Raw genomic sequence first — 24,484 nt, 5'->3', positions numbered from 1 at the left:
GGGAGCAGATGAACTGTGATTATTTAGCCACACATATGGAAGTGTTGCTAACTTATGTCCTTTTTTGGATGGACAGCAGATGGTTTTCAGACATGACAGTGCCAGGGTTTACATCTTCACACGTGAACTAGTAACACTTGTCTGGATTTAGCATTAAGTAGCTTTTTGGATAAATACACATTCTTGCAGAAGACTCCTTCAATAGTTTCCAGAATACAGACAGCTGTAAATCAGCTCTGAAATTTGATGCAAAAGTCAAAACCATCAGTAATTTCCTGTAGTCAGAAGACTAGTCAGGATGTTGGTAAATTACATTACACCTCAAAGGAGCTTATTTAATTAGAACTGCTGATCAATTTGCATGAAGCTAGTTAGAAAGATGTTCTAGAAGTGAAAAAGGTAATTCTTAAATGAGCTAAATACATACTTTAAAAGCAGGTGCATTTTTTGTTTGTTTGCTTTCATGTAAAGTATTTAATTTCTTTACAGAGTCACAGCTGAATATTAATAGAACATCAGGAAATGTCTCCAGCAGGAGATATAGTTTCCAAAGACACAGGGTAAGCTTTTTAGTTGCACTTCTCTATCTAGACTAGCATTAAACTACTGAAAGCTGACAATTACAATGCTCCCAAGGTTCCAGACTTCAAAACCGCTTTAGTAAACAAGAGTAAAATCCATACTGAAATGCACTAAAACATCACTTCAAAAAAAATAAAACAAAAAACTAAGACCACCAACTACCAGACCCCAGAAACTTCAGATAAGAAAAAAAATCCATGGTAATGTTTTCCATCAGAACATTTCAGATATGTCACTAGATGCGGAGATGCATCTTATTTTCAAATAAGTAAAAATAAAGGTCTCAGAAATCACATCTGCTGTCTGTTTCACAATAGCTCAATAATCACCTTGCAACTGTACACAGTACATGTATAAACACAGATGAAGAAAGGACCCTATTACAAATGCAAACCAAGAATACTTGCAAGACATTTGTGATCTGTCATTGTGAACTATAGTATTTAAAGTTTCGGATGAAAAATACGAACATATCAATTTAGTTTTAGAAAAGCTCACAGAGGTGTCTTCAATCACTGTAAGCTAATATTAAGCTGTGGGATCACCATTGCTTATACAGGCTAGAATAAGGCAATAGAAACAGACCAGAAGACTGACAGATCTCCACTGAACTCAAGTGAAAACGTAGCGAATCTAATACCCAGTTTCTGAACTGGGTTTTATTTTGTATCCCAGAGCTTCCTTCACTGCTCTTCTACTGCTGTTAAGAAGGGATCAGCTGCTTGGAGAGATTACTCATTTTTCCTCAGCCCCCTCAAGCTGACCAATTTAGAAGCCAAACCAAAACCTTAAAATGGATTACATTACCCACAGATGGCAAGAGCATTCCAGTTTGAGAATTCTACTCTCCTTTAACAGAATAAGAGGTTTTGCTAAAAAAAAAAAAAAAAATATTGAAGACTGATCATCTACTTTGTCATTTCATAGCCATATTCAGGTATTCAGAATAAGTCTCCCCTTGATGTTCACAAAGCTTAGACCCAAAGCCACAGGTGGTTTAGAGTGTATATTTCATCAAAAAAATCATTTAATGTTAGCAAAAGTTTTATTTTTATTTTGTTTTAAAAACAAAGACTCAACTCCAGCATAACAACCCGAAATGCTTTGCTTTCTAAAGATCATTTCTAACAAATTTTAAAAAGTCCTTAAGCCAACACTTTGTCTTTAAAACCACTCACCCCCCCCCACCCCTTACATGAAAACTAAGACTGACACATTCTCAGCTCAGTGACTAGGTATTCAGTGTGCGGTCTTTTCCATAATTCTGGACGCCTGAGAAGTTTTCTATAAATAAAAGTATTATAATCTGAAATTAACAATATTATCAGTTAATTATTAATTGATTGAAACTGAAGTTCTTTGAACAGTCAGTCACCACTGATTTTAAAGTATGAAAATACTTATGGGAAAGGACTTTAAATTCAGATTAACATATTTGATGATTTCATTTAGTCCACGGCAACAGAGGCTTTCTTCATACTAAAAAAGCTGACTGTACAATAGTTTAGGACAGATGCTATTTGCACACCATTCAGTAAGTATGATATGTTGATTTTAGAGTTCACAGAAAAAATAGAAAAATGTGAAAAAGAATCAAAACACAACTAAAAAGTTGTACTGAAATGGTACCAATATCAATTCCAACATCATTTTTTTTCCTCAATTTGGCTAAATTCTGTTCAAAGAAACAATCATCACTGCCGGCCTGCTTTTCCATTTTCTGTCGTTTCCATCCTGAAACAGAGAAACAAGATAGTTAGTAAGGACCATCACTAGAAATAGAATCAACAAATTAAGAAAAAAATCAAAGACATAACTTCTTTAAAAATGAGTGTATATATATATATATATATACATTTTTACTTCACATCCCTTCTCTCCCTACCACCACACATACAAATGTTTCTCTTAATACTTTAAGGAGCAATCAGTACACGAAGGAAAGGTTTCTGCAAAGCTTTCCAGCAACAACCACAAATGTCTATTCGTTATCAACCTCACCACAAGACAAAAGCCCATATTCACGTGACTGCAGATAAATTATTTCTAAAATCTGAGCTTTAGTAGTTTCAAGATCTTCATTTTCACCCTTCTTTCAAATAGTCATTGACTCTCACCATTTTATTTACTTAACAGTTTGGTTTGAGTATTTTTGGTGTAAAATGGACAACTTATCAATTTCGTTACAGCATGACATTGGCTGTTTTATTACCTACAATATTTTTAGATTTGATATTACTTCAGAAGCTAAAGCAAGCAGCAGACTAACATACAAGAAATTTGACCTTAGCTACTATTTAACCCCTGAAAGTTTAAGAATTTTGCTGCTAGGATGATCAGTAAGGCACAGGGAAGACCATTTTATCAGCATTCAACCTTGCTCAGCACAGAAACAGACCAATGAGAGCAGGCCACGCAATTAAAAAGCAAACACTATTGTAGTCACCTGTCAATACTGAGACAAAGGAATATATCACCACATTTTAATCCTCAAAAGTATAAACAGTCTTCTTAATCCTGTAACTGAATTATTCTGACATTTGACTACTACTAAAACATTTGTACTACTACTAAAATACTAAAATTTTGAATTTACTGATACAAACCCATTTTCTTCTTTCAGATGTTGATATAGTTCAGCTTTATTGTTGACAGAGTTCAAACGACCAATAAATTCCTGGTGTTTCCTAGAGTTGGCAGTATTAATCCTGTTGCTCCATAAAGACAGCAAGGACATTGGCCCTAACATTGCATGTAAAAACAGTTAAAAGTTAAGTGAAATCAGTAATTAAATAAATGATTTTATTTCTGAATTCTTAAAACATCATTATAAAGTTTTAGAGGAAGTTACAGACTTTAGTAGTACAGCATATTAAAAACACTAATATTAAACAACCTCATAATACATACTAAATAAATACAATGTATGCAGAGTTACAGCAGCTGAACTACTGATTTATAGGAGATTCATTTTGCATCACAAGTGGAATCTTAATATCAGCTCAGCTGTTACGACAGATGATAGCAGCTCAGCAAGAAAAAGAACCCAGTGAGAACTGCCCCTTTCAACAACTAGACATCTTAGGCATGTTTATATTCATTAGCCAGCAAGAGTTGTTTTTGGTACCTGTCCTTAAATACCATTTCTGACAGACTACCTCAAAGTAGCACCAGCAGAAATTTGTCCAACCCCCTTGTCAACCCAAATGCCTCTTTTTAGGCCCATGCAGTATATCTAAGTGCCTTTCAACATAGGCCTGTTAAGGTTAACATATGTATTTATCAAGAGTTTCTCAGCATTGAGTATTTAACTAAGAATTCTCCTCATTCATTTAACTCCAAGAAGATTCACCTCCTTACTTTAGAAAAATAGACTGATACATGAACTTAAATTTTCGAACAAGAATATCTATTGTAATCCTTCCGTTTTACCTTTTGCCTTTTCTACTACAGGCATTTCATCCATTGTTATTAGAGGCTTTTTGTTGGGTGGCTCAGGAGAATCAGGGGAATCTTTTATAACTTCAGCTTCTGCTAGTTCTTCTTTTTCACGATCCAAAAGGCCTTTTAACCTTTTTGATAGGGAAGGAAAACAGTGAAGCAAGATATGCTAGAGCAGCACATATTATTCCTGGCACCTTCCTGTACTCTTCAAAGTTACCCACAACCCACGTCATGAGAAAGTTTCTTTCGATCCCCTGTGATAGGTGAAAAACAGGGAAATCTAGCCAAATAATCCTCTGGATAAAGCCTTAAAAAAAAGGGGAAGATCTTACTATAATTTCACTTAAGTTAGTTAAAAGTATTTATGCTGTACTTGTTGAGATAGTCGTTTCAGTCAAAATCATCAACTAATAGTGAATATACCAAACACCACACAGACAATTACTTTTTTTTTTTTTTTTAATGTGATCCAAATTTATATTTTATATGAAATTGCTTTCACCTCAGGCCCTGCTTTGTTTCATCTGCCAAACAAAAAGAAATTGTAGAAATGGATTTGATCATATGCAGAAAGGTATGAAGGTCATCAGTACGCTGACAATAACATAGGGGAAATTGTCTGTCCTCCTAAAAGATCCTAGAATGCACAAAACTATATATGCAAAAAGCTTACTACCATGAGATTATTTCAACTGCTTTAGAACAGTGTTTTGAAACAGGGAAAACAGATGCTTACTTGTTATACAAGTTAGAATAATTAACACGAATTACAGGCACTAGGTGCAAGGGCAATAAACCCTGATGTTCAACTAAACAGACCAGCCAAACAATCTGGATTGTTTAACTACCTGAGCACCAAGCTTTCTACAGTTCAAATGAAATCAACTGTCTTGTCACATTTTTCAGTTATGTTTTATATTTCTATTGTATAATGAGCATCATGGTTACAATAAAATCCTACAGTGACTATCCTAACTGCAAAGTCCTGCTCAGTGGTCAGCAACTTTTTCAATTAAAAATATTTTACAGGCAGTACGGTTCTTGAACAAGTCTGATAAGCAGACACTAAGATAAACGTTCTTCCAGCTTGTTAATGGTGACTGATCCAAAAAAAACCCTTGGGATCCACAATCACTGGTAGCAAACCAAGGTTAAGAGCATGAACAAGTTAAATTGAAACCCCATTTCACAGCAATTCTTTTCCCCTTTGATGAGGAACAGGGCAAAAAAAGTATTATGCTATGTTTTCATATTACTTAAGAAAATTTACCTTTCTGATTCTTGCCATGGCTTATCTTGTTCATAGTCTTTTCCTGACTTCTCTGACTTGTCTTCTTTTTCTTCTCTCTTTCTGCCTCGTTTCTTGCGTTCTTCTTCTTCTGGGGGTTTGCTTCTGCAAGCCACCAAACATTCCAAGACACGTTGGTGTTTATCAGAGTTGTTGATGTGTGCTCGTACAAGGGTTTCCAATTCATTCCACATAATCCGGTACTGTTCATCTCTAAGCAAGGACAGGTAAAAAAAAAAAGTATCACATAGGATGGTCTAGATCATTAATCTATTGAATCGATAAGATTCTGGTTTTAGACTTTTTTTAAATATATATATATATATACATATATATATATACACACGTATGCATGTATGTATATTTTAGTCCCTGAGCTTTTCCTCCCTCTCTTGTATTGCAGGTCTATGCACCTTGGATTACAGTCCTTGAAACTTATGAAACCACATCATGTGACCTTTCTCAATTAACATCCAAAGAGTTAAGTTTCAGTTGAAACATACCACTTCCACACGCATCTAATTCTTAATATCCATGAGATCTCACTGCCAAAAGACATTTCTGAATCCTGTCAATTGTTTGCTAACTGGCATATTATGCGCTGTTAGGATACACAGAGGGCCACTCAGGCACCGACATGCAAATTATTTTTTATGCAAATAATTGGAATTACATTGGATGGCTGGAAATAACTTGTAGACACTTGGGACATCTTTTGCAGATTATTTTCCTTTTTGGAAATACAATGTACATGTATGTCTTCTTTGGAAGAACAGATATCTGGATATTCTATGCTCATTTTAAAAGAGCATCCCATATTTTAAATAACTGTTTCAAAAATTATTTGACTATTTTAATAACTCAATTTTATACCATTGGTCATTTATAATATGCTTAAGTTTCCCTTCTTAGTCATTTGGCATTATTCCACTTTCTCTCTCCTAGCTTGTGTCAGTCTCTCACCTTTCTTGATAGTCATTTTTGTTTTCACATTTAACACTCACAATTTTTTGTTAATAACTTCTGCTTCCTAACATACAGCACAATCACTGTGATAGCCCCTAAGTGGTGCAAGCAAGGTGTTCACAGCATTTGTTTTGCATATGTACATCATTTAGTATACTCCATATTATCTTTGGCCACTATTTAAAAACATGCTTGAAAACAATGTAAACAGAATACTTCTGGAGAAACATTCAACAATGAAAAGATATGTATTTAACCTTTTTGGACCCTTTCCTCTGGTACCAACTGTTGAAATTGGCAGTGGATCATTTTTCCTCTCCATATCTACCAAATTATATATTGTTTTTTGACAATTCAGAACATCCTCATCTGTCATTGCTTCTTTTACAATCACACTGGCTAATGGCACTACCTGCAATACAAAACAAAAGTCAAGAATGGTAAAGTCTTGTATGTTGCAGGAAAGAAACAGGAAGAAGAAGAAACGAAGTGTGTAACCATGGAACAACATACAACAACAAAGCTGCCTATCCTGAATTTAGTAATAACTCTCAAAGGTATATGCAGAGGCATGCTGTCTTTACCCGTTGTAACCCAGCAGCTGTATAGCTAAACCAGTTTAAAATATTCCACCCTATTTAGATTACATTGTAATAACATATTGACACTAAATACAGAATATTTAAGTGAAAACAAATCTTAAAAAAAAAAACTTTTTTGGCAAATGAATCATCGTAAGATAGTCACTATTTCATCAAGTAGCAAGCTGAAACTTAGTCTAGATCAGAATAGAAGTTTACAAACCCAAGGTTACTTACAGCTTGCATGTTGAAGATGGTAGTCTGAGAAATAATCATAGGCCAGTAACGAGTATGTTTCTCTAACTGTTCTTTTGCACGTTCCAATGGAATTTCAAGACTTCCATCGATCTTATATCTGGGCTCTAGAAAAGGAGTTAATCGGTTTTCCCTCATAAATTCACCAAAATCCTAATGATAACCAAACAAGATAAAATTAGGAATTTCTCTAACAAAGTAGCTTTCACTGAATGGGTGAAACAGCATAGTCTTGCCTTTCATTAATTGCATACACCACCACCACTAAATCTGACCCTAACACCCAAAGCTTTCAAACACACGACATTCTTTGGAGTGAACACAAGAACAGTTGTATAAAAATACGGGTTCAAAACTGATGCAGGGTTTTTGATGAGGACATCTTCTGGGTTTGCAAGGCGTTTCATGTATGGTAAAAAGTTTTACTGCATTTTTATGGAAGTCATTTCTGCTTACATACCAGATGCAAAGGAAATGTTAAAGAAAATGCCAGCTGACTGCCTGTTCCATATCCAGGGTTCAAAGCTGAAAACTCCATCTTTCCTACTTATTGTACAACTCATTCATGTGCAATCTAGCCTCCGAATAATGAGCAGGATATAGTCCTACATGCACCCACCCAGCCTTGCCAAGAAAACGTTGTTCCAGAATCAGAATGAGCTTTAGATGATGATACTGCATAAGGCAACAAGTGTTTCCTCAACACAGAGGATTCTATATAACAGGCATAACAGTAAGCAGGCTTACTACTACGTAGTAAATACACATCAGTGTATACAATGAAAATTGGTTTGACCACAACATCACACGAATCAGCCTGGCTTTCCAGAAAACACACCAACATTTCATATACACTTATCTATTGCACAACATCACTTGTCATTTAAGTGAAAAACTTAAAGGAAAAAGGAATCTTACGGTAATTCGGTAGTCCGTGACTCTTCCTCCACAACCTTCACTAATTGATGGGGGATCTTCTAGAATTGATCGTGAGCTGCTTAATACATGCAGAAAAATTTCTCCTCCATGGCTACTAAGCATGTGACTAATTACTTTAGAGCCAGACTTGCGTGGTTGTTCCAACAAAACAGAACGACCTGTTGGAAGTGAGATCAGTTTCATCAGTTGCCATGTGCTGCAATTTTATATTAAAAATTACATACGCACAGTAGAGGTTTTTACCTGGCCATTAAGACTGAATCCGTTAAACCTGTGTTTTCACCTAGATGAATGAACAACTACTTCAAGTACTTACTCTATATCCTTAGACAGTAGATAGCGTCAAATGCTCTTAAATTTTACGCAGAACAATAGAAAGGCCTCCCTACTGTGAATATCCTATCGTTTTCTGAGCAAAATATTTTTTCTATGAATGTCTTAAGGCATTAAAATGGTATATCATGTATGAGTGGTGTATTATTTTTAATCAAAGATGATGCTGTATACTAAACCATTATCTCACCCTGCAGCAGAAACTCATTAAAAGCAATTTTGAAAAACAAACATAACTCATTTCCGTATATAGTGTTTTTTTTAATACCACTTTTCAGACACACACAAATAAAACAAGCTTTGACTTATTTCCAATAAAACAAATACCAAACAAAGAGGTTCAATCTTCAAGTTGCTTGTTATGAGGAAACAAAAACAGAAGATCAGAAGGGAGTGGTTATTTGAAGTATGCTACTAGTTTTAGTTCTAAACATTTTTAGAAATCAGAATACTCTTCCAATACAGAATCTTTAGGAGAAAAATACATAAAGAATAACTTCAACTGAAAGAAAACTCCCATTAAGTGGATGTTTATAATGCAACTCTTTTGCTAACTATAAAAAAAACAACACACATGCAATTAATGTTGACTACATACCACTAGCATTTTGATCAAGTGTATCGTCACCTACTGAAATAGATGCTTCCTACTAAATCGTCTAAAATGAAAAATATTCTACATTTAGATTCAGTAAAGAACTACCAGAATTCACTATTTGCTCCTTCTCTACCTCTTTCTTCTTGTTTCCAGTTTTCAAAACACATTCAATTTTCCTTCAAGTACATTTAACAACTTTCTTTTATTTCTATATGACATGGTAATAGACTTGGCATTTCTACAATACACCCTCCTATACAAACTGAAACATGGTAAGTGCTTGTATAGCACTTATTCCTTATATGGCAAGGTTTTGGTAGTGGGTGGCTGCAGGGGTAGCCTTTGTGAGCAGAGCCCAGAAGTTGCTCTGTATCAGATCAGAACCAGCTCCAGCTGGCTCCAAAAGGGACCTGCTGCTGGCCAGAGCTGAGCCAGTGAGTGACACTAGGAGACAGGAGTGAAAAAATGGGAGAGAATTTTGCAGACATGAAGGTTACTGAAGTAAAGGGAACAGGTACTCCAGTCACAGAGCAGCAGTTCCCCTGCGGCCTGTGGAGAGGCCCCTGGTGGAGTAGACTGTCCCCCTGCAGCCCATGGGTCCCACATGGAGCAGATCTCCACGCTGCAGCCCCCCCGTGGAGGAGCCCCCGCTGGAGCAGGTGGATGTGGACTGGAGGAGGCTGCGGCCCATGGAGAGCCCCCGCAGGAGCAGGCCCCGGGCCGGAGCTGCAGCCCGTGGAGAGGAGCCCACACAGGAGCAGGGGACCTGGGGGGACCTGCCACCCGTGGGGGACCCGTGCTGGAGCAGTTTGCTCCTGGGGGATGGTCCCTGTGGTACGGACCCATGTTGGAGCAGTTCTCGAAGAGCTGCCGCCTGTGGAAAGCCCACATACAATCAATTCCCCACACTGGAGCAAGGGAAGAGAGTGACCATGAAGGACAGTGACAAATCAGTGACAAAGAGTTATGGACTGACTGCAACCCCCACTCCTTGCACTGCTCAGGGGGAGGAGGTAAAAGGTGGGTGGGGGTCAAGGTGTTTTTACTTTGCTTTTAGTTCTCACTGCTCTAGTCCATTAGCAATAGGCAATAAGTTACATCCATCTCCCAATACTGAGTCTGTTTCGTCCATGATAGAAATTGCGGAATGATCTTCCTTGTCCTTATCCCAACTCATGAGCCTTTTCTCATTTTCTACCCCTGTTTTGTTGAGGGGGAGTGAGAGAACAGCACGGTGGAGCTGAGCTACCTACTGGTGTGAAGCCATCACAGAGCTCCACTTACAATATTAACAATTACAACTTGAAAATAATTAGTCAAGGACACATCTTTACCGTTAAGGAGAAAGTTAGTAAGGCATGATGAAGGTCTGCTATTTACATCTACTGGTGAAATTCTGTACGCTCCAGTGCAATAGTGTAATTCTGAAAGATAAATGAGTAGAAGAGATAAGAGTCTAGTTCCACACAGAAAAAAACATACCACAAAATGAAAGAAGGGAAGAGGATTAGGCTATTTCACAATCGGAAAAAAACTGTAGGCTTTGTAGAAAGCCCAGCTGTCTCTGGATCTAAAAAATTACTCTTACCATCTCCTGGCAATCATTTCAGTATCCTCAACTCTGAGAACCGAATACATTTCCCAAGCCTCATTTCCAGGAGGATCTCCAGAACTTTCTCTCTCAAACTATTTCACAGTAGAGTCAACCTCCTTTTATTTCTCTTACCTGTATTTTTAATCTGCTGGCTCACAAGGAGTCAGCATTATCTTGCTGATGGACTGCAGGTTGCACAAGGTGAATGGCCAGGTGGTTCCCTATGTTACCCTAAATCCTCCCTGTCACTCAGCAGGAGTTGGAGTAGAGATCACAGAACAGATTGGTTTGGAAGGGACCTTACAGATCATCCAATTCCATCCCCCACCATGGGCAGAGACACTTTCCACTAGACCAGGTTGCCCAAAGCCCCATCCAGCCTGGCCTCGAACTCTTCCAGGGAGGGGACATCCACAGCTTCTCTGGGCAATCTTTCCTTCACTCAGATTAGAAAGTCAATACAGATGAATGAAAGAATCTACTGAATAAATTGTTGCACGAGTTTCCTTCCAAACAAAGGTTTCCTTAGTACTCTAATGCTTACACTAAAGATAGTGCTTTGATTCATATTTTGTCCTAAAACAACAATCAATTAAAAAAGAAAGCACAAAGTCTGAAAGCCGCTATGTTGAAAACCACCATTGTGGAACTGACAAGGTATACTTGCCCCTGCATAAGGGATGAATTACTCACCTTTGCAGTTAGGAAACAGCTTCAAGATAATTAAGAGGAGAATGATAAAACACCATGAAAACATTTACAATCTCTCCCACCTCTTTCACAAATCATTGATTATCCAAAATTAGAAGAGCATCATATCACCATTATTAAAACAGAATGCATTCAGCTGTAAGTTATACAGAATAGAAGGTAAAAATAGCATTAACCAATGACTTATCTCCTTGCTCAAGTTCTTGTCAGCATATGTAGAGAAAAATATTCAAGGCAACTTAGAGTATTAGTTTTGTAAGATACCATGTTACCTACCTACACTATTTGTTCGGGGAGTACACCATTTTAATGTTACAGTTTCTTTAAACGTGCCTTCTCTACTGTTGCCACCTACGTGATTATCACCTGCAATATTAAGCCAGAAAAAAAATGCATCATAATGCGATCAAATATTTTGTTACACAAAAACACAGCAAATAGTTATGTAAGAATGAAGTGTTGTTGCAAAAAACCAACACTCAAAACAACAATTTAAGGTACAAAACATTTGTAACAACCATATACAAAACATAACCTAATTTTCAAAAGCTAGATACCTAACAAGTGAAAAAATCCATATGTTAGTAGTAGTGGTACTTGAAATAACCTTTTGAAATCAGCAGCAACTGCATGTATTTAAAAAAAAACAACCAGCAAACAAAATACTGTAGCTCTATAGTATGTCCCAAATATTTGACTTGACATTTAGAAAGTAAAATACATTTTGTTTTTATCTGCAACAGGCTTTTATTTTTTCCTTTTAAAATGCCTAGAACTTTGAAAGCATCTCTATAATTTTCCACAGCCAAATCAGAACCCTTAACAAGTGTCAGAACCCTTATTTAGGGCTGATCAGTTTCTATACATATCTCAAAGTCTTAACTGAAACTGATCTAAAGGCATATTTGACAAGTTAGACTTCGGTGGGAAAATAGTACTGGTCTCGTTACCCAGAATCTTTGCTATGTCAAATTCAATTTGAACATCTCAAGAGCTTTTACTGGCCACAGATGTTTTATCATTGAAACTACTTTCATACAGCACCTCACCGACAAAGGGACATTACACTGTGTGCACTAGTCAGTTCTGTAATTCTTCGTGCTCTTTGACACTAAGAAAGGCATTGACTGAGTTTTATACAAAGTTTCAGAATTACAGTAACAGTCAGAAAACACTATGCTCAAATCCACAAGCATCTGAGAGGAATTAGATACATACATCAACACAACATTCTATGCAATGTGTTAGGGTTTAGTTTAATATTTAATGTAAGAAGTTTCATTGATATCACATTATAAAGACTTTTACTTTTTACTCATAAGATTTATTTGATTTACTTATCAATCATATAGGTAACCTGCAGAAGTAATATTTTTTTTTATTACTTAAAGATTACAGTTAAAATATCTGGAATCCTTCTGGAAAATCTAATAATAGATTAAGTAAATTTGGCCTTGAGATAAGCTCTCTGTATCTTATTTCTGTAAAATGTTGCTAATCAAATCCCCCCTTTCCTAGTACCAGAGTTATTACAGTTAAAACCTGTATTTTTAAAAACAAATAAAAGGGAACCAAAATTTACAGGATCTGATAGAAAAAAAAAATCAAAGAGGCAATGCAGCAGGAGTTTGGTTTGGGGTTTTACTAGCAGACTTATTCCCCTGAGCCAGTAAGTATTGGAAAACTAATACCGAACCCCTGCAATAAAGCTTTATACTTCCAACGTGGATAAGAAGTTCAGGTCAGTTTGAACTCATTATTCTAATATATACCTTTTTCCTCAAACTTCACTCCACCAAAAAATGGACTATACTAATTACAGATGAGGAGATATGTTCTTTTCCTGAAGTAATGGTTGAGTCCCCGCAGGAGACTCTGGGCCAGAGCTGCAGCCTGTGGAGAGGAGCCCACAGTAGACAGGTGATCTGGGGGGAGCTGCTGCCCACGGGGGACTCATGCTGGAGCAGGAACCCATCTTAAGAGGAGGGGGGAAAAAATGGAAGCCCAACCCCCTCTAAAATTGTTCAAATTATTTCAAACCTCCGGAGGAGAAGTTGTTTAACTCTTTGTTAGATAACTAACATAGGTAACTCATCTGTTAAAATATTATTCTTCATTTCTAAGAAGTTAAAACATCAGCTTCTTAATATGCTTTAAAGCCATGTGATGTAGCTTTGAGTAGTAAAAAAACATCTGTAGCCTGTAACTAAATGGACATATTCTATAGATACAGCAAGCAAGACCAACTTTTATGATTCAGGGACCTTTAAAAAGTTACGAACCACACTGTAAGAGAAAGCCTATAGCAGCCTGTAAAAATTTCAAATGGGAATTCAACACTTCTGAAGAGGCATACGTTTTAAATATTCCACAGAAGACTTACAGACGGACATTTTTCTCAGTTGCTTTGTTTATAGCTTCTAAGTACCATCAATACAGAGTTTTTAGCCTCACTTGATTTATTAACAAAGTTCTGTATCAAACACTGCTTTCTGAACAAGATAATTTTGCATAAGACTTACTCTAATCTCAGAGAGGTTATTAAGAATTCACCTGAGAGGAATATTAGGTAATAATTCAAAACTATTAAAAGCATACTAGGTACTTCAAATGCAGTAAGAAAGCTCAAACTAAGTAACACTTGTGTTTTTCAAAGCAATTACTGTTGTGAAGAGGTCAGTGGGATCTAAGAGGTGTCAGCTATTATTACTTGACAGATTAAAAGCTCGGTTGTTCAATAAATAATTTTCCACAAATACTCAAGTAGTACTCTTGTAAAACCACTGCACATCTAGTCTCTCAGACAACTTTTTTTTTTTTAGTATCTCAGTAAGAAGTTGAAGTGCCCCTCTCATAAATCACACACAAAAATCCTGAAGGTATGTGAAAGCCGTTGTAATGAATAGCCTGGCTTTGAGTTTGTCTTATTACTGGCATATTTTAAAGTAGTAACAAATAAAACTCCAAAGCTAACATTGCAAATCAAGTTGGTAGGTTGCAAGGAACTGAAAATGTGCTGTTTGCAAATAGGTTTCTCCTTAACTCTAAGAGAGATGTCTGAAACTTACATCAATCTGAAGCTCGTAAACCCGTTTGTGAATACTTCCAGCATGCAAATCATTAAAACAAAAAAAGGAAACCATCTTTACAGGATTATTGCTACTTACCACTTTTTAAAAAGTCAACATGTGCTTCTTTGTGATGAAGAAGCTCCACATCGTAGTTGGCTGATGTGTTAGCATGTTGTTCTTCCTTCAAAAGAGACAGGTAGGAACAATGAATACAGTTAATTTACCTAGATGTCACTGTTTTTATAAATTAACTATTCCAATGATTTTACATTTACCTGTCACTTCAGAAGAAAATGAGAAGTCTCTCAAGTGCATCATACAACCATGGGATTGCAGCTTGGGGAAACTGCTCTGACCTATTTAAAGATGCAGCCATCTCATTCTTTTTATTCCTTTTTTGAAACCCTATGCTTTCTTCTTAATACAAGTGTCATGACAGTGTGCATAATGTAAGATATAGATTAAAAATGGGTTCAACTGATTTTGTTTAAATTAATGAAGTTTAGGAAACCTATGACAATGTTTATCACCAATAGTTACAACATACTGAGCAGCAACAAATGAGCACCGCAGAATATATCAGCAACTACTTAACTAAAAACTCAAGAATCTAAACCAAAGAAACATACTTGGAATGCATCATCCTTTTCTTGTACTTAAGATGCATGAAAAAATGTACTTTCAACTGCAAATTAATAAACACTGCATCTTTAAACAGCAGCAACAGATCAGCAAAACCAGAACAGTAATTTCAGTAATTTATTCCAAGTTAAAAAAAAAAAAACACAAAGGGAACCCAACATGGTCTATTACTATAAGGACAAGAGCAGAAGGGAGAGGCATACCAGCAGCACACAGGTCAGAAAGTTACAGACAAGGTATTTGCAAGCCTAAAAGTCGCATTTATATGACAACCCACTTCAAAGTTCCATTAAAAATTAATGCGTTGTGACAACTTTAATTCCAGGTTTTGACTTATTAAATCCATATAAAAAGGCTACTTTTGAAAGATGCCCATACAAGTTTGCTGTTTTTCAAAATACAAGATTAGTAAAGACTGACAGTATTAAAACATTGCCTTGTTTTTCAAATCAGAAGAGTTTATCCGCCCCTACCCTTTCTGTTTGTTTGAATAGTGACACTTGGAATCAGGTAGCAAGAGACAGCTGAAATACAAAGTTACTCTAAACTGAAGAATACTTTAAATACTCAACTGCAGTGATTTACCTTCTGGTAGTGATAAAAAAACGGGGACATAAATTTGAACAGAAGATGTTAAATTTAGTATCTTCCTTGACTAGATTATACCTTCTGTCCCCCCCCCTTTCTAGCTTATAGATCTTCAAAATGGAAAACCTACTGAAAAACTTTTAGTCTAAAATCAGCTGTTAGTTACAAACACCTTTATGTTGGGTGGGCATGATAATGAGACAGAGGAAAGACTCACTATGCCACTAAAATGCACAAGGATCAAGAATATCTAATCAACACAACTAGAAAAAGACAAGAGAATCACAGAAAAAATTATTTGAGGTAAATAGTATTTCTATAAATTATTACTAACAGAACTGAAATATTGCCTGCATTGCTACATTAAAATTAAGATTCAGCAATATATTTTGTTCTGTGATCCTTCTTAACTTTTTCTACCCCCTTTACTTTTACTAACCTGGTCACAAACATTAAATGTGGGCTAATAAAAAAAAAACAAAACAGAAAATATGATATGGAGAGAAAAGCCATGTAAAAATTCCATTTAAATAAACATTAAAAGTTTTCAAACAAATTTTGAAGTGTTGCAGATGGCCAACAAAGCAATAGACACAATATTACCTTCATAGGAATGTTAGTTATTGTGGTTGAAGCCAGATCAAAGTGTTGTTGTACTAAAACATTCAGTTTTGTAGCCAAATGCCGTCCTGCACGGACACTGTGCACTTCACTGGTTAAAACAGGTGAAAGCTAGAATAAATTGACATAGAATATACAGTATTAATGGATTAGGCTCTAGTATCATGGAACAAGATAAACCAGTTGAAACTCTAAACTAAGCACACTTATACTACTGAATTCAATCAGGAAGAAAATGCCATGGAAAGTTAAGAAGGAAAAGAGAAAGATTATTTCTCATTCAAAACTTTGCCGGTTATGTCAGTTACAGTTGCTACAAGGTGTCCCATATTCAGAACTGTGCTGGAAACCCTGAGCAATTAGTTGTTAATAGGAAGAATTAGGAACAGGACATAGGGAAAGAATCCTCTTAATAGCAGCTCTGGGTCTAGACTTTCCTCCTTTCACCCACTGAGTAACAGGAGCAAAGTCACTTCTATATACCTACTTGCGTGTTACACACAAAAGAAACACAAATTGTAAGTTCCATTTGATTTTCCCTTTGCAAGGAATAATGACATTGGTTTTAGGCTTAAAGAGCACTGACCACCTTACAAAGGAAAGCAGTCTATTTATTCACCTCTGTTGACTGTTTGTTTCTTTTAGCATGACTAGTAAGTTTCTATAGCAAAGAAAAAATGTAGGACAAAAAACACATTTCTTTTTACTTATGAAGTTAGATGTAGGAGTAGATGAATTTTGTGTTAAGAATAGCACTTTTTTTCCTTGCATATTTTTCTTATAGTCAGCACATTAAAATACTAAGCATTTCAGACTAAAGATCAGAATTTATCAAAATCTGTGGAATGTACTTATTTTAAACAAACCACAAAGCATACAAGTCCATAAAGCACACATGCATTTACTACAGTTGAAATGTTAATATAGAGTAATTTCTCATATGTGTCCTTTTAGCTTTTCTTGAGGCCATTCCCGCTAATCCTATCGCTGGTTATCTGTGAGAAGAGGCCGACCCCCAGCTCCCCACACCTTCCTTTCAGGTATTTGTTGAGAGCAATAAGGTCTCCCTTATTATTTATTGAAATGCATTCTGTTTGCTAGCATTTGACAGCATAAACAAAAGCTCCATTTTGTTATCATGAGAAAGTCATTCAACCAATAGTTAAAATCGTAACCTGTTAGCCTGGTAACATGGAACACAGCAGTGAACAATATCCATGTTGTTTAACAGATACATGTTAGAACATGCTGCTAGCTAGCAGAAGTCCTGCTTGAACAGCAGGGTTATTCAGCTACCCCATTCAACACAACAAGTAGCTGATGGTTTTCCATTAGATCCCTAACTACGTATTTCCCTCTCAAAAGTAAGAGAAATCAAACCCAATGTTACAATCATCCAGTGGCATTATTTTTTTCTTCATAAAAAAAGAAACATGAATTATTACTGCAAGAAATTTAAGTAATAAAATGAAGATGATGCCATATATGTGAAAGAGATCAAAGCATACATGTTAAACAGCAATATGCACGCTGCCAACTTTTCAAATAATCAACACTTGTGTTTTTTCCTATGCCTTAGCAGAGGCTCAAAGCCTTATTGAGGTATACTTAATTTGCGCTGTTTACTTTGAGTCTGACACTGTTACTAATACTAGGATACATTTTCTCATTTTAAGCTCCTTACCTCTTTTTTAGGGCGATCTGAAACAAGGCTGTCTTCACCAACTGGGTATGTGTGGATTAAGACCAATTCACATTTCTGGATCTGCATTAGACTTAAAAAATAATAAAAAACAAAAACATTCTATTTAACCTACAGAGTGGCAGAAAGTATCTCAGAAATTACACGAGTTCTCCCAGGATTCATTTGACTGCCAAAACACAAGATCTGAGACATATTACAACATACTGTTTCTGAATGCATTTTCTAAAAAACTAGGTTACATTACTGATTTTCAGAAGCATATTTCAAAATTATCAGAATAAAAAGTGTGTAACATTTCTAGCTCTTCAGCTGCAACAGCACTGCACTACTTTTTGGACAGATCAGCGGGCTAGATCCTTAACTAATGTACTCCGTTTAGCTTCATTCATCTGAAAATTGACACTACAAAGGATTTGTGTCTCCAGGTATGTGTATTAATATTAATCATGGTATTCGTTTAGTAATTAAGGTATTCCAGTGAACATGAAAGTTAACTATCCGTGTCTCCTAATATGGCTGGATATTTGGAGAGATCAAGATACTGGTTAGCATCCCTCACTACAGTGATGTACGAAAAGTTATGTGTGAATCATCTTTACAGTGGACTTAGAACCCAATCCCCAGGCAGTACTATCAAATATATACTGTATATATATATATATACGCGCACACACACACATATGAAATTGAAATTTGAGCAGGTAAATATTGGAGACATTTGGAGACACAAAGGCTTAGAACCCTTTGTTTCACACCAGCATTCAAACCATTCATCAGAAAAAGTTTTAGAATGTTTTAAGTGACAAAGACACACTTGTATTTCTTAGAGCACATAACAGGCACATGCAGAATAAAGAACTATTAAAAGTATACTCACTGATCTGAATTAGCTGCAAGTTTGTTATGTTCATGAATGGTTTCCTGAACACAATCCTCAAGCATTCGAACATGACTGTCACTAGAAAGAAGTTGAATATACATATTTTTATGCAGTATTATCAAACCTCTTGTTCAAAGCAACATGCAAACTACATGATCTCCTACTTAAAGTGGGAAAATTTTGGCTGGTTACTGTAGCGCACGTCTATAAACAAAACCCTCAGTAAGGCAAGACATGATCTATAAAGAATCATAGAATAACTGAGTTGGAAGGGACCCACAAGGATCATGGAGTCCAACTCCTGGGTCCTCAAAGAACCACCACCACCACCACCACCCCCCCCCCCCCCAAAAAATCAGACCCCTATGTCTGAGAGCGTTGTCCAAACGCTTCTTGAACTCCAGCAGGCTTGGTGCTGTGACCACTGCCCTGGGGAGCCTGTCCCAGTACCCAACCACCCTCTGGGTGCAGAACCTTTTCCTAACACCCAGCCTGACCCTCCCCTGTCCCAGCTCCATGCCATTCCCTTGGGTCCTGTCGCTGTCCCCAGAGAGCAGAGCTCAGCACCTGCCCCTCTGCTCCCCTCGTGAGGGAGCTGCAGGCTACCATGAGGCCTCCCCTCAGCCTGCTCTGGGCTGAACAAACCAAGGGACCTCAGCTGCTCCTCATATATCTTGCCCTCTAGACCCTTTAACATCTTTGTTGCCCTCCTTTGGGGGCTCTCCAACAGTTTTCTCTCTCTCTTCTACTGCAGGGCCCAAAACTGCACACAGTACTCGAGGTGAGAATACAACAGCGCAGAGGAGAGTGGGACAACCACTTCCCTCAATCAACTAGCAGTGCCGTTCTTGATGCACCCCAGGGTACAGTTGGCCCTCCCAGGCACCAAGGCACACTGATGTCTCATTTTCAGCTTGCTGTCAGTCAAAAACCTCAGATCCCTTTCTGCGGGGCTGCTCTCCAGCATCTCTTCCCCCAGTCTGTGTGTACAGCCAGGGTTGCCCCTTCCCAGGTGCAGAATCCGACACTTGCTCTTGTTAATCTTCATGTTGTTAATTGCCCAGCTCTCTCTGCAAGGCCTCACTACCCTCGAAGAAGATAGCTACTTAGAGCACTAATTCATAGCAATCAACAAAATACTGCAAAAATGTATGAAATTCCTTATCTTTAAATGGTAGAAACGAAGTTATCACACATACCTTTTTGCATTGGTAATACAGATAATTCTTCCTCTATTTCCAACACGTTCTGCATTCTCCATGAGCATGGTTCGAGCCTCATGCTGGTATTCTGTTATTTTGCAAAGCGCTTCGACTGCTGCAACCAGACCATGAAGTATGCTGCAGCATTCTGGATCTGCCCGAGGATTAGGTGGACCAACAGCTGCTAATGCTGCCATTAACTAGTTAAATAAAGCGTTGAAAGTTACTTTTCAGGCATTTGATAAACTGGTCAATTAAGAGAAAAAGTCACCATTATAACTTATCTTACATGCACATTAATATTGTCAGGAGAAAACCAAATAGAGCAATAAAACATCTCTATATGTTCCCATCACTCTAGAAAACATTTTGGCCCCAAGTTATCCATGGCAGTTAATTCATCTTCTGTTACCAACCATTGAGAATAAAAGATTATTGTAGAAAAATACCTTGCTATAATTGCAAATTATATCCCACACCTGAAAATTTGAATGTTATCAATTGCCTTCTGTTTCTATTTTCTGAACACCTGGAAATTTGATTCCACCCCAAATTGAGTTTTTCAGAAAATGAGTCCAATATGAAACAAAATGAAAGCAAATAGAATACAAATACTGTTTACACTTTCCTTCTTTAAAAAAGTTTATTTGCCTAGCTTGCCAAGCTTAAAAAAAAGCGTAAAATTCAAAAGGTATCACTAGTTTACAGAAGAAATGCACATACAGCTAATTTCTTCATAACACTTATTGTAATATAATTTGATCCTGAAAGCTACTTTTTTAAAACTGATGTAAAGTTGCCTATTGAATAGTCCAACCCCAGTCTACTTCTTAAAATTCTATTATGTAATCATTTCAGATCAGATACACTGACACTTTAATTCATTAAAATTACTTAATATTGAATATAGTAAGATGTTGCTATTTATTCTGCAATTAAACTAGACTTTCTGAACAAAAGAACAGCTACAAAGCATACTTCTTGCAAGTTCTGATCTTCTTGGGTCCAAGAATTCAAGACATGAGCCCCAGAATCACTCACAATGAAATTCACCTAAAAGGATTTAAAAAGTGCATGTAAGGTAACAGCCAATCACAACCATGGATTACGGCTACTTCCCCAGATCCTAGCTAACATGAACTACACCTCCCTCTTCACATTAATTAACTGATACCCTGGAAATGTGTGCAATTGAAAGCCAAGCTAAAAATAAGACATACACAAAAAGCATTCACTGCTGCCATATTCATTTACTCTTTAAGCAACATTATGATTAACAACTTCTGACTCTAAATATTTGTTTTTAAGCCATCAAATCAATCTCATCAGCAAGTTAGTATTTCAAGATGTTATGAAGTCTTAACAATCAGGTCATATTTTCAGTAGAAGAACATCCACAAAGCAAAGTAAGTTCTAATACCATGATAGAGCAAATTGTTCTCCAAACACCGTCACAATTGACAGGGGTAAACAAGTCTATCAAGTTTTACAAAACATCAGACAGGAAACCATGTTCTAAAGTTGACAAAAATCAGTCAAGGGGAGGAATACCTTTCATCTCAATTTCAACTCCTCAGACTGCACAGGCTCCGGTTCAGCCAAGTGATTAAAATCAATTAAACGCATACTTGGCATAATCCCATCGCAGGACTTGACTGTAGTTTAAGTTAAATGTCTGTTGCCTGAGAACTGTCCGCAACCCCTTAGGGCAGAGCCACTGTCACACACCAAACCACGGAGCTATCAGTGGTATTTCTTAGTGCTGTCTGTGCCTGCGTCCCTTGCTTTGACACAGTGTTCCATTATCATTACTTCACAGCAGCATCAGTCACAAATTTAGCTGTTTTTCTTAAAAACAGCATCCAGTCTAAGGACACAATGGTTTGCACAACAGTTTACTCAACACAAAGATCTACTGACTTCAGGAACCAGGGGTTAGTTACCTCAGTTTATGATACAATGTTACAGACCACCAGAGATTGATGCTTCCGAAGAAGAGATGCATACCAGGAAGCTCTCTCACTTTTTCAAGCTAGCAGTTTGAGAGATATCCTACCTCTTCTACTGGCCAGCATTCCTTTGAAGTTAGTACTGAAAACTCTAAGAAGTGCTACCAAGTACGTTTACAGCCAGGGTGTGATATGCAGCAAGACATCACTCAAGCTTTTGTAAGTTTACAGATCACAAGAACACAATAAATCTGCGTTATCTTAATGCACCTCTCCTCATGTTTTACAGAGAACATTAAGACAATCGAGGTCCCCAAAATAAACATGTAATGGGACGCGTGTATTACTCAAATCAATTTTAAAAGCTATAAGCTCTATTAACAACACAAAGATATTTTATACAATGAATTATATTTAAACTTCTAGCAACAGCTTATGATATCAGAAGGCTTCACTAAAATGGGAAAACACTCCTTAAACAATGAAGTATCAAATGCGGTATTTCTGCAAAGACTTACCAGCTTTTTGAAGGGAAAAATATCATACATTATTCTACAGTACTCCATGGATGATTCCACTGAACAGGTCCATAGTGATTTTGATATGGGTGCTAGAGGTATAATTCCTTGGGTCCGATTCTTTACTAACATATCAAATTCAACATGCTGTCTACAGGATTCTGCCATATATGGGCAGTGATCCACAACAAAAACAGTTTTATGAGACTCAGAGAAGATTTTCATTTTCTTCCTAAAGCAAACAGATATTACAATTAGAAAAAAATGTACAGGACAAAAAAAAAAATCACAAGATTACTGTAGAGTTTATATAGCTTACATAGAAGCATCTTTCTACAACACTCAGTTTTAAAGAGGTTACCCCTCCAAGTATTTAGATCATACATTGTATACATTGGCTACTCTAACACTATTTGTTGAGCTTTAAAAGCCACTATGAAAATGCCTATTTTAAGGCTCTATTTACACGGAGACAAAAATCTCCCCTTCGGTCTTATTAGTCCATATATTTGGTAGACTAGTTTTCTAACTGGAAGAAACTATTTTTCCCCTCAGGAGGAAAAAAAATAGGGAACATGAATGTGTATAGCTGAGGAGGCAATAATAATAATACACTGTATTACCCTCCTCTCTTCTCCAATTAAAAGAAACATTTAAGCAAAATGTAGACGTACGGACATTGTTATTTTAAGTTTTCTTGCTAGAAGAAACAACAGGAACAAAATCATTTATGATTAGGCTACTGTGCTGGGTCTGGCTGGGATGGAGTTAACTTTCCCTGCAGCAGCCCATACAGTGCTGTGCTCTGCACGTGTAGCTAGAACAGCACTGGTATCACACCAGCATTGTGTCTGCTGCTGAACAGCGCTGGCACAGCATCAGGACTCCCTCTAACAACCCCAGAGCCAGCAGGCTGGGGATGGGCAAAAAGTGAGGAAGGAACATCACCAGGGCAGCTGACCTAAACCAACCAAAGGGATATTCCATACCGTGTGGTGTCACACTCAGCAATAAAAGATAGGGAAGGGGAAAGGGGGGGGGGGGGGGGGGGGCGGGGGGAGGGCTCTCCTTATGAAAACATCTGTCCTCCCAGACAACTGCTATGCCTCTGAGGCCCTGCTGCCTGGGATGTGGCTGAGCATTGCCTGTTGATGGAAAGTAGAGAGTAATTGCTTTTCTCTCTCTCTATGCTTCCATGATGCCTTTGCTTGTTTTCCCCCCTTCCTTTTCCCTTTAATTAAATTATACTTATCATAACCTATGAGGTTATTTTTCTTCTCTTTCCAGCATACTTTCTTCTCTTCTTCTTCTACAGAGGGTGAGTGAGGGAATGGTTATGGCTGAGTTCAGCTGCCCAGCAGGGTAAAACCCCCACAGGCCTCGAAGCAGCATAAGTGTCAAGACTTTGAGTTAATCTTACCCTTCACTTTTCTAGATCCATCCTGCCATTTTTAAACGGACACCCATACTTTGATCTCTCACTGACAGAACTGTAACAGAAGCGCCTCTCATCCCGCAGGAGAGCCCCCGGTATCCTTCCCAGCTAGGACGCCTGACACCTCCCCAAGGCGGCCCTTTTCACACCCACACACCGGGCTCCCCTACCCCCTGCCACCACTGGGGAACCCCTGGGGAGGCCTCAGCGCAGCCTCCCGGGGGAGACTCCCGGGTTCTCCGTGCCTGCCCAGCGCCCGGGAGCCCCCCCTCGGGCCACCCCGCCGTGCTTCGGGCGCCTCCGTGACCCGCCTTACTTGGGCCGGCTCCTCCTCTGCTGCGCGGGTCCCGGGCCGCCTCTTCCTCCTCCTCCTCCTCCTCTTCCTCCTCGCCGCGCCCGGGCCCTACCGCGGGCCCGCTCCGGGGAGGCGGGATGGGCCCCGCGGGGCGCCCTACCGGGGGCCGGGCGCCTCCGGCCGGGCGGCCTCCATGCCCCGGCTCCGCTCGCTTCCTCCGCCGCCGGCTCGGCGGGAAGCTCGGGGCCCGGCTCCGGCCTCCGCGCCCGGCGCCCGCGGGGGTGGGA

At 38.0% G+C, this 24,484-nt stretch overlaps 1 protein-coding gene across 1 annotated transcript; it reads right to left on the bottom strand.

Annotated features, from left to right (window-relative positions):
* Positions 1-1,608: 1,608 nt before the first annotated feature.
* Positions 1,609-24,384, bottom strand: INTS13 (integrator complex subunit 13). The gene is made up of 17 exons (XM_035540840.2): positions 24,219-24,384; positions 22,468-22,699; positions 20,979-21,053; positions 19,998-20,200; positions 18,796-18,876; positions 17,898-17,988; positions 16,196-16,324; positions 14,459-14,543; positions 11,568-11,657; positions 10,321-10,410; positions 8,035-8,213; positions 7,099-7,269; positions 6,538-6,692; positions 5,297-5,527; positions 4,015-4,154; positions 3,189-3,324; positions 1,609-2,316 (listed from the first exon to the last, which is right to left on the bottom strand). The coding sequence occupies exons 2-17, from the start codon at positions 22,690-22,692 to the stop codon at positions 2,277-2,279; spliced, it is 2,121 nt and encodes a 706-aa protein (XP_035396733.1). The 5' UTR covers positions 22,693-22,699; positions 24,219-24,384; the 3' UTR covers positions 1,609-2,276.
* Between the last annotated feature and the right edge of the window lie 100 nt (positions 24,385-24,484).

This window comes from Cygnus atratus, chromosome 1, assembly GCF_013377495.2.
Source record: "Cygnus atratus isolate AKBS03 ecotype Queensland, Australia chromosome 1, CAtr_DNAZoo_HiC_assembly, whole genome shotgun sequence".
Classification (NCBI taxonomy): Eukaryota; Metazoa; Chordata; class Aves; order Anseriformes; family Anatidae; genus Cygnus; species Cygnus atratus.
Note: the sequence above shows the minus strand (reverse complement) of the source record. Positions and strands in the feature narration are given on the sequence as shown.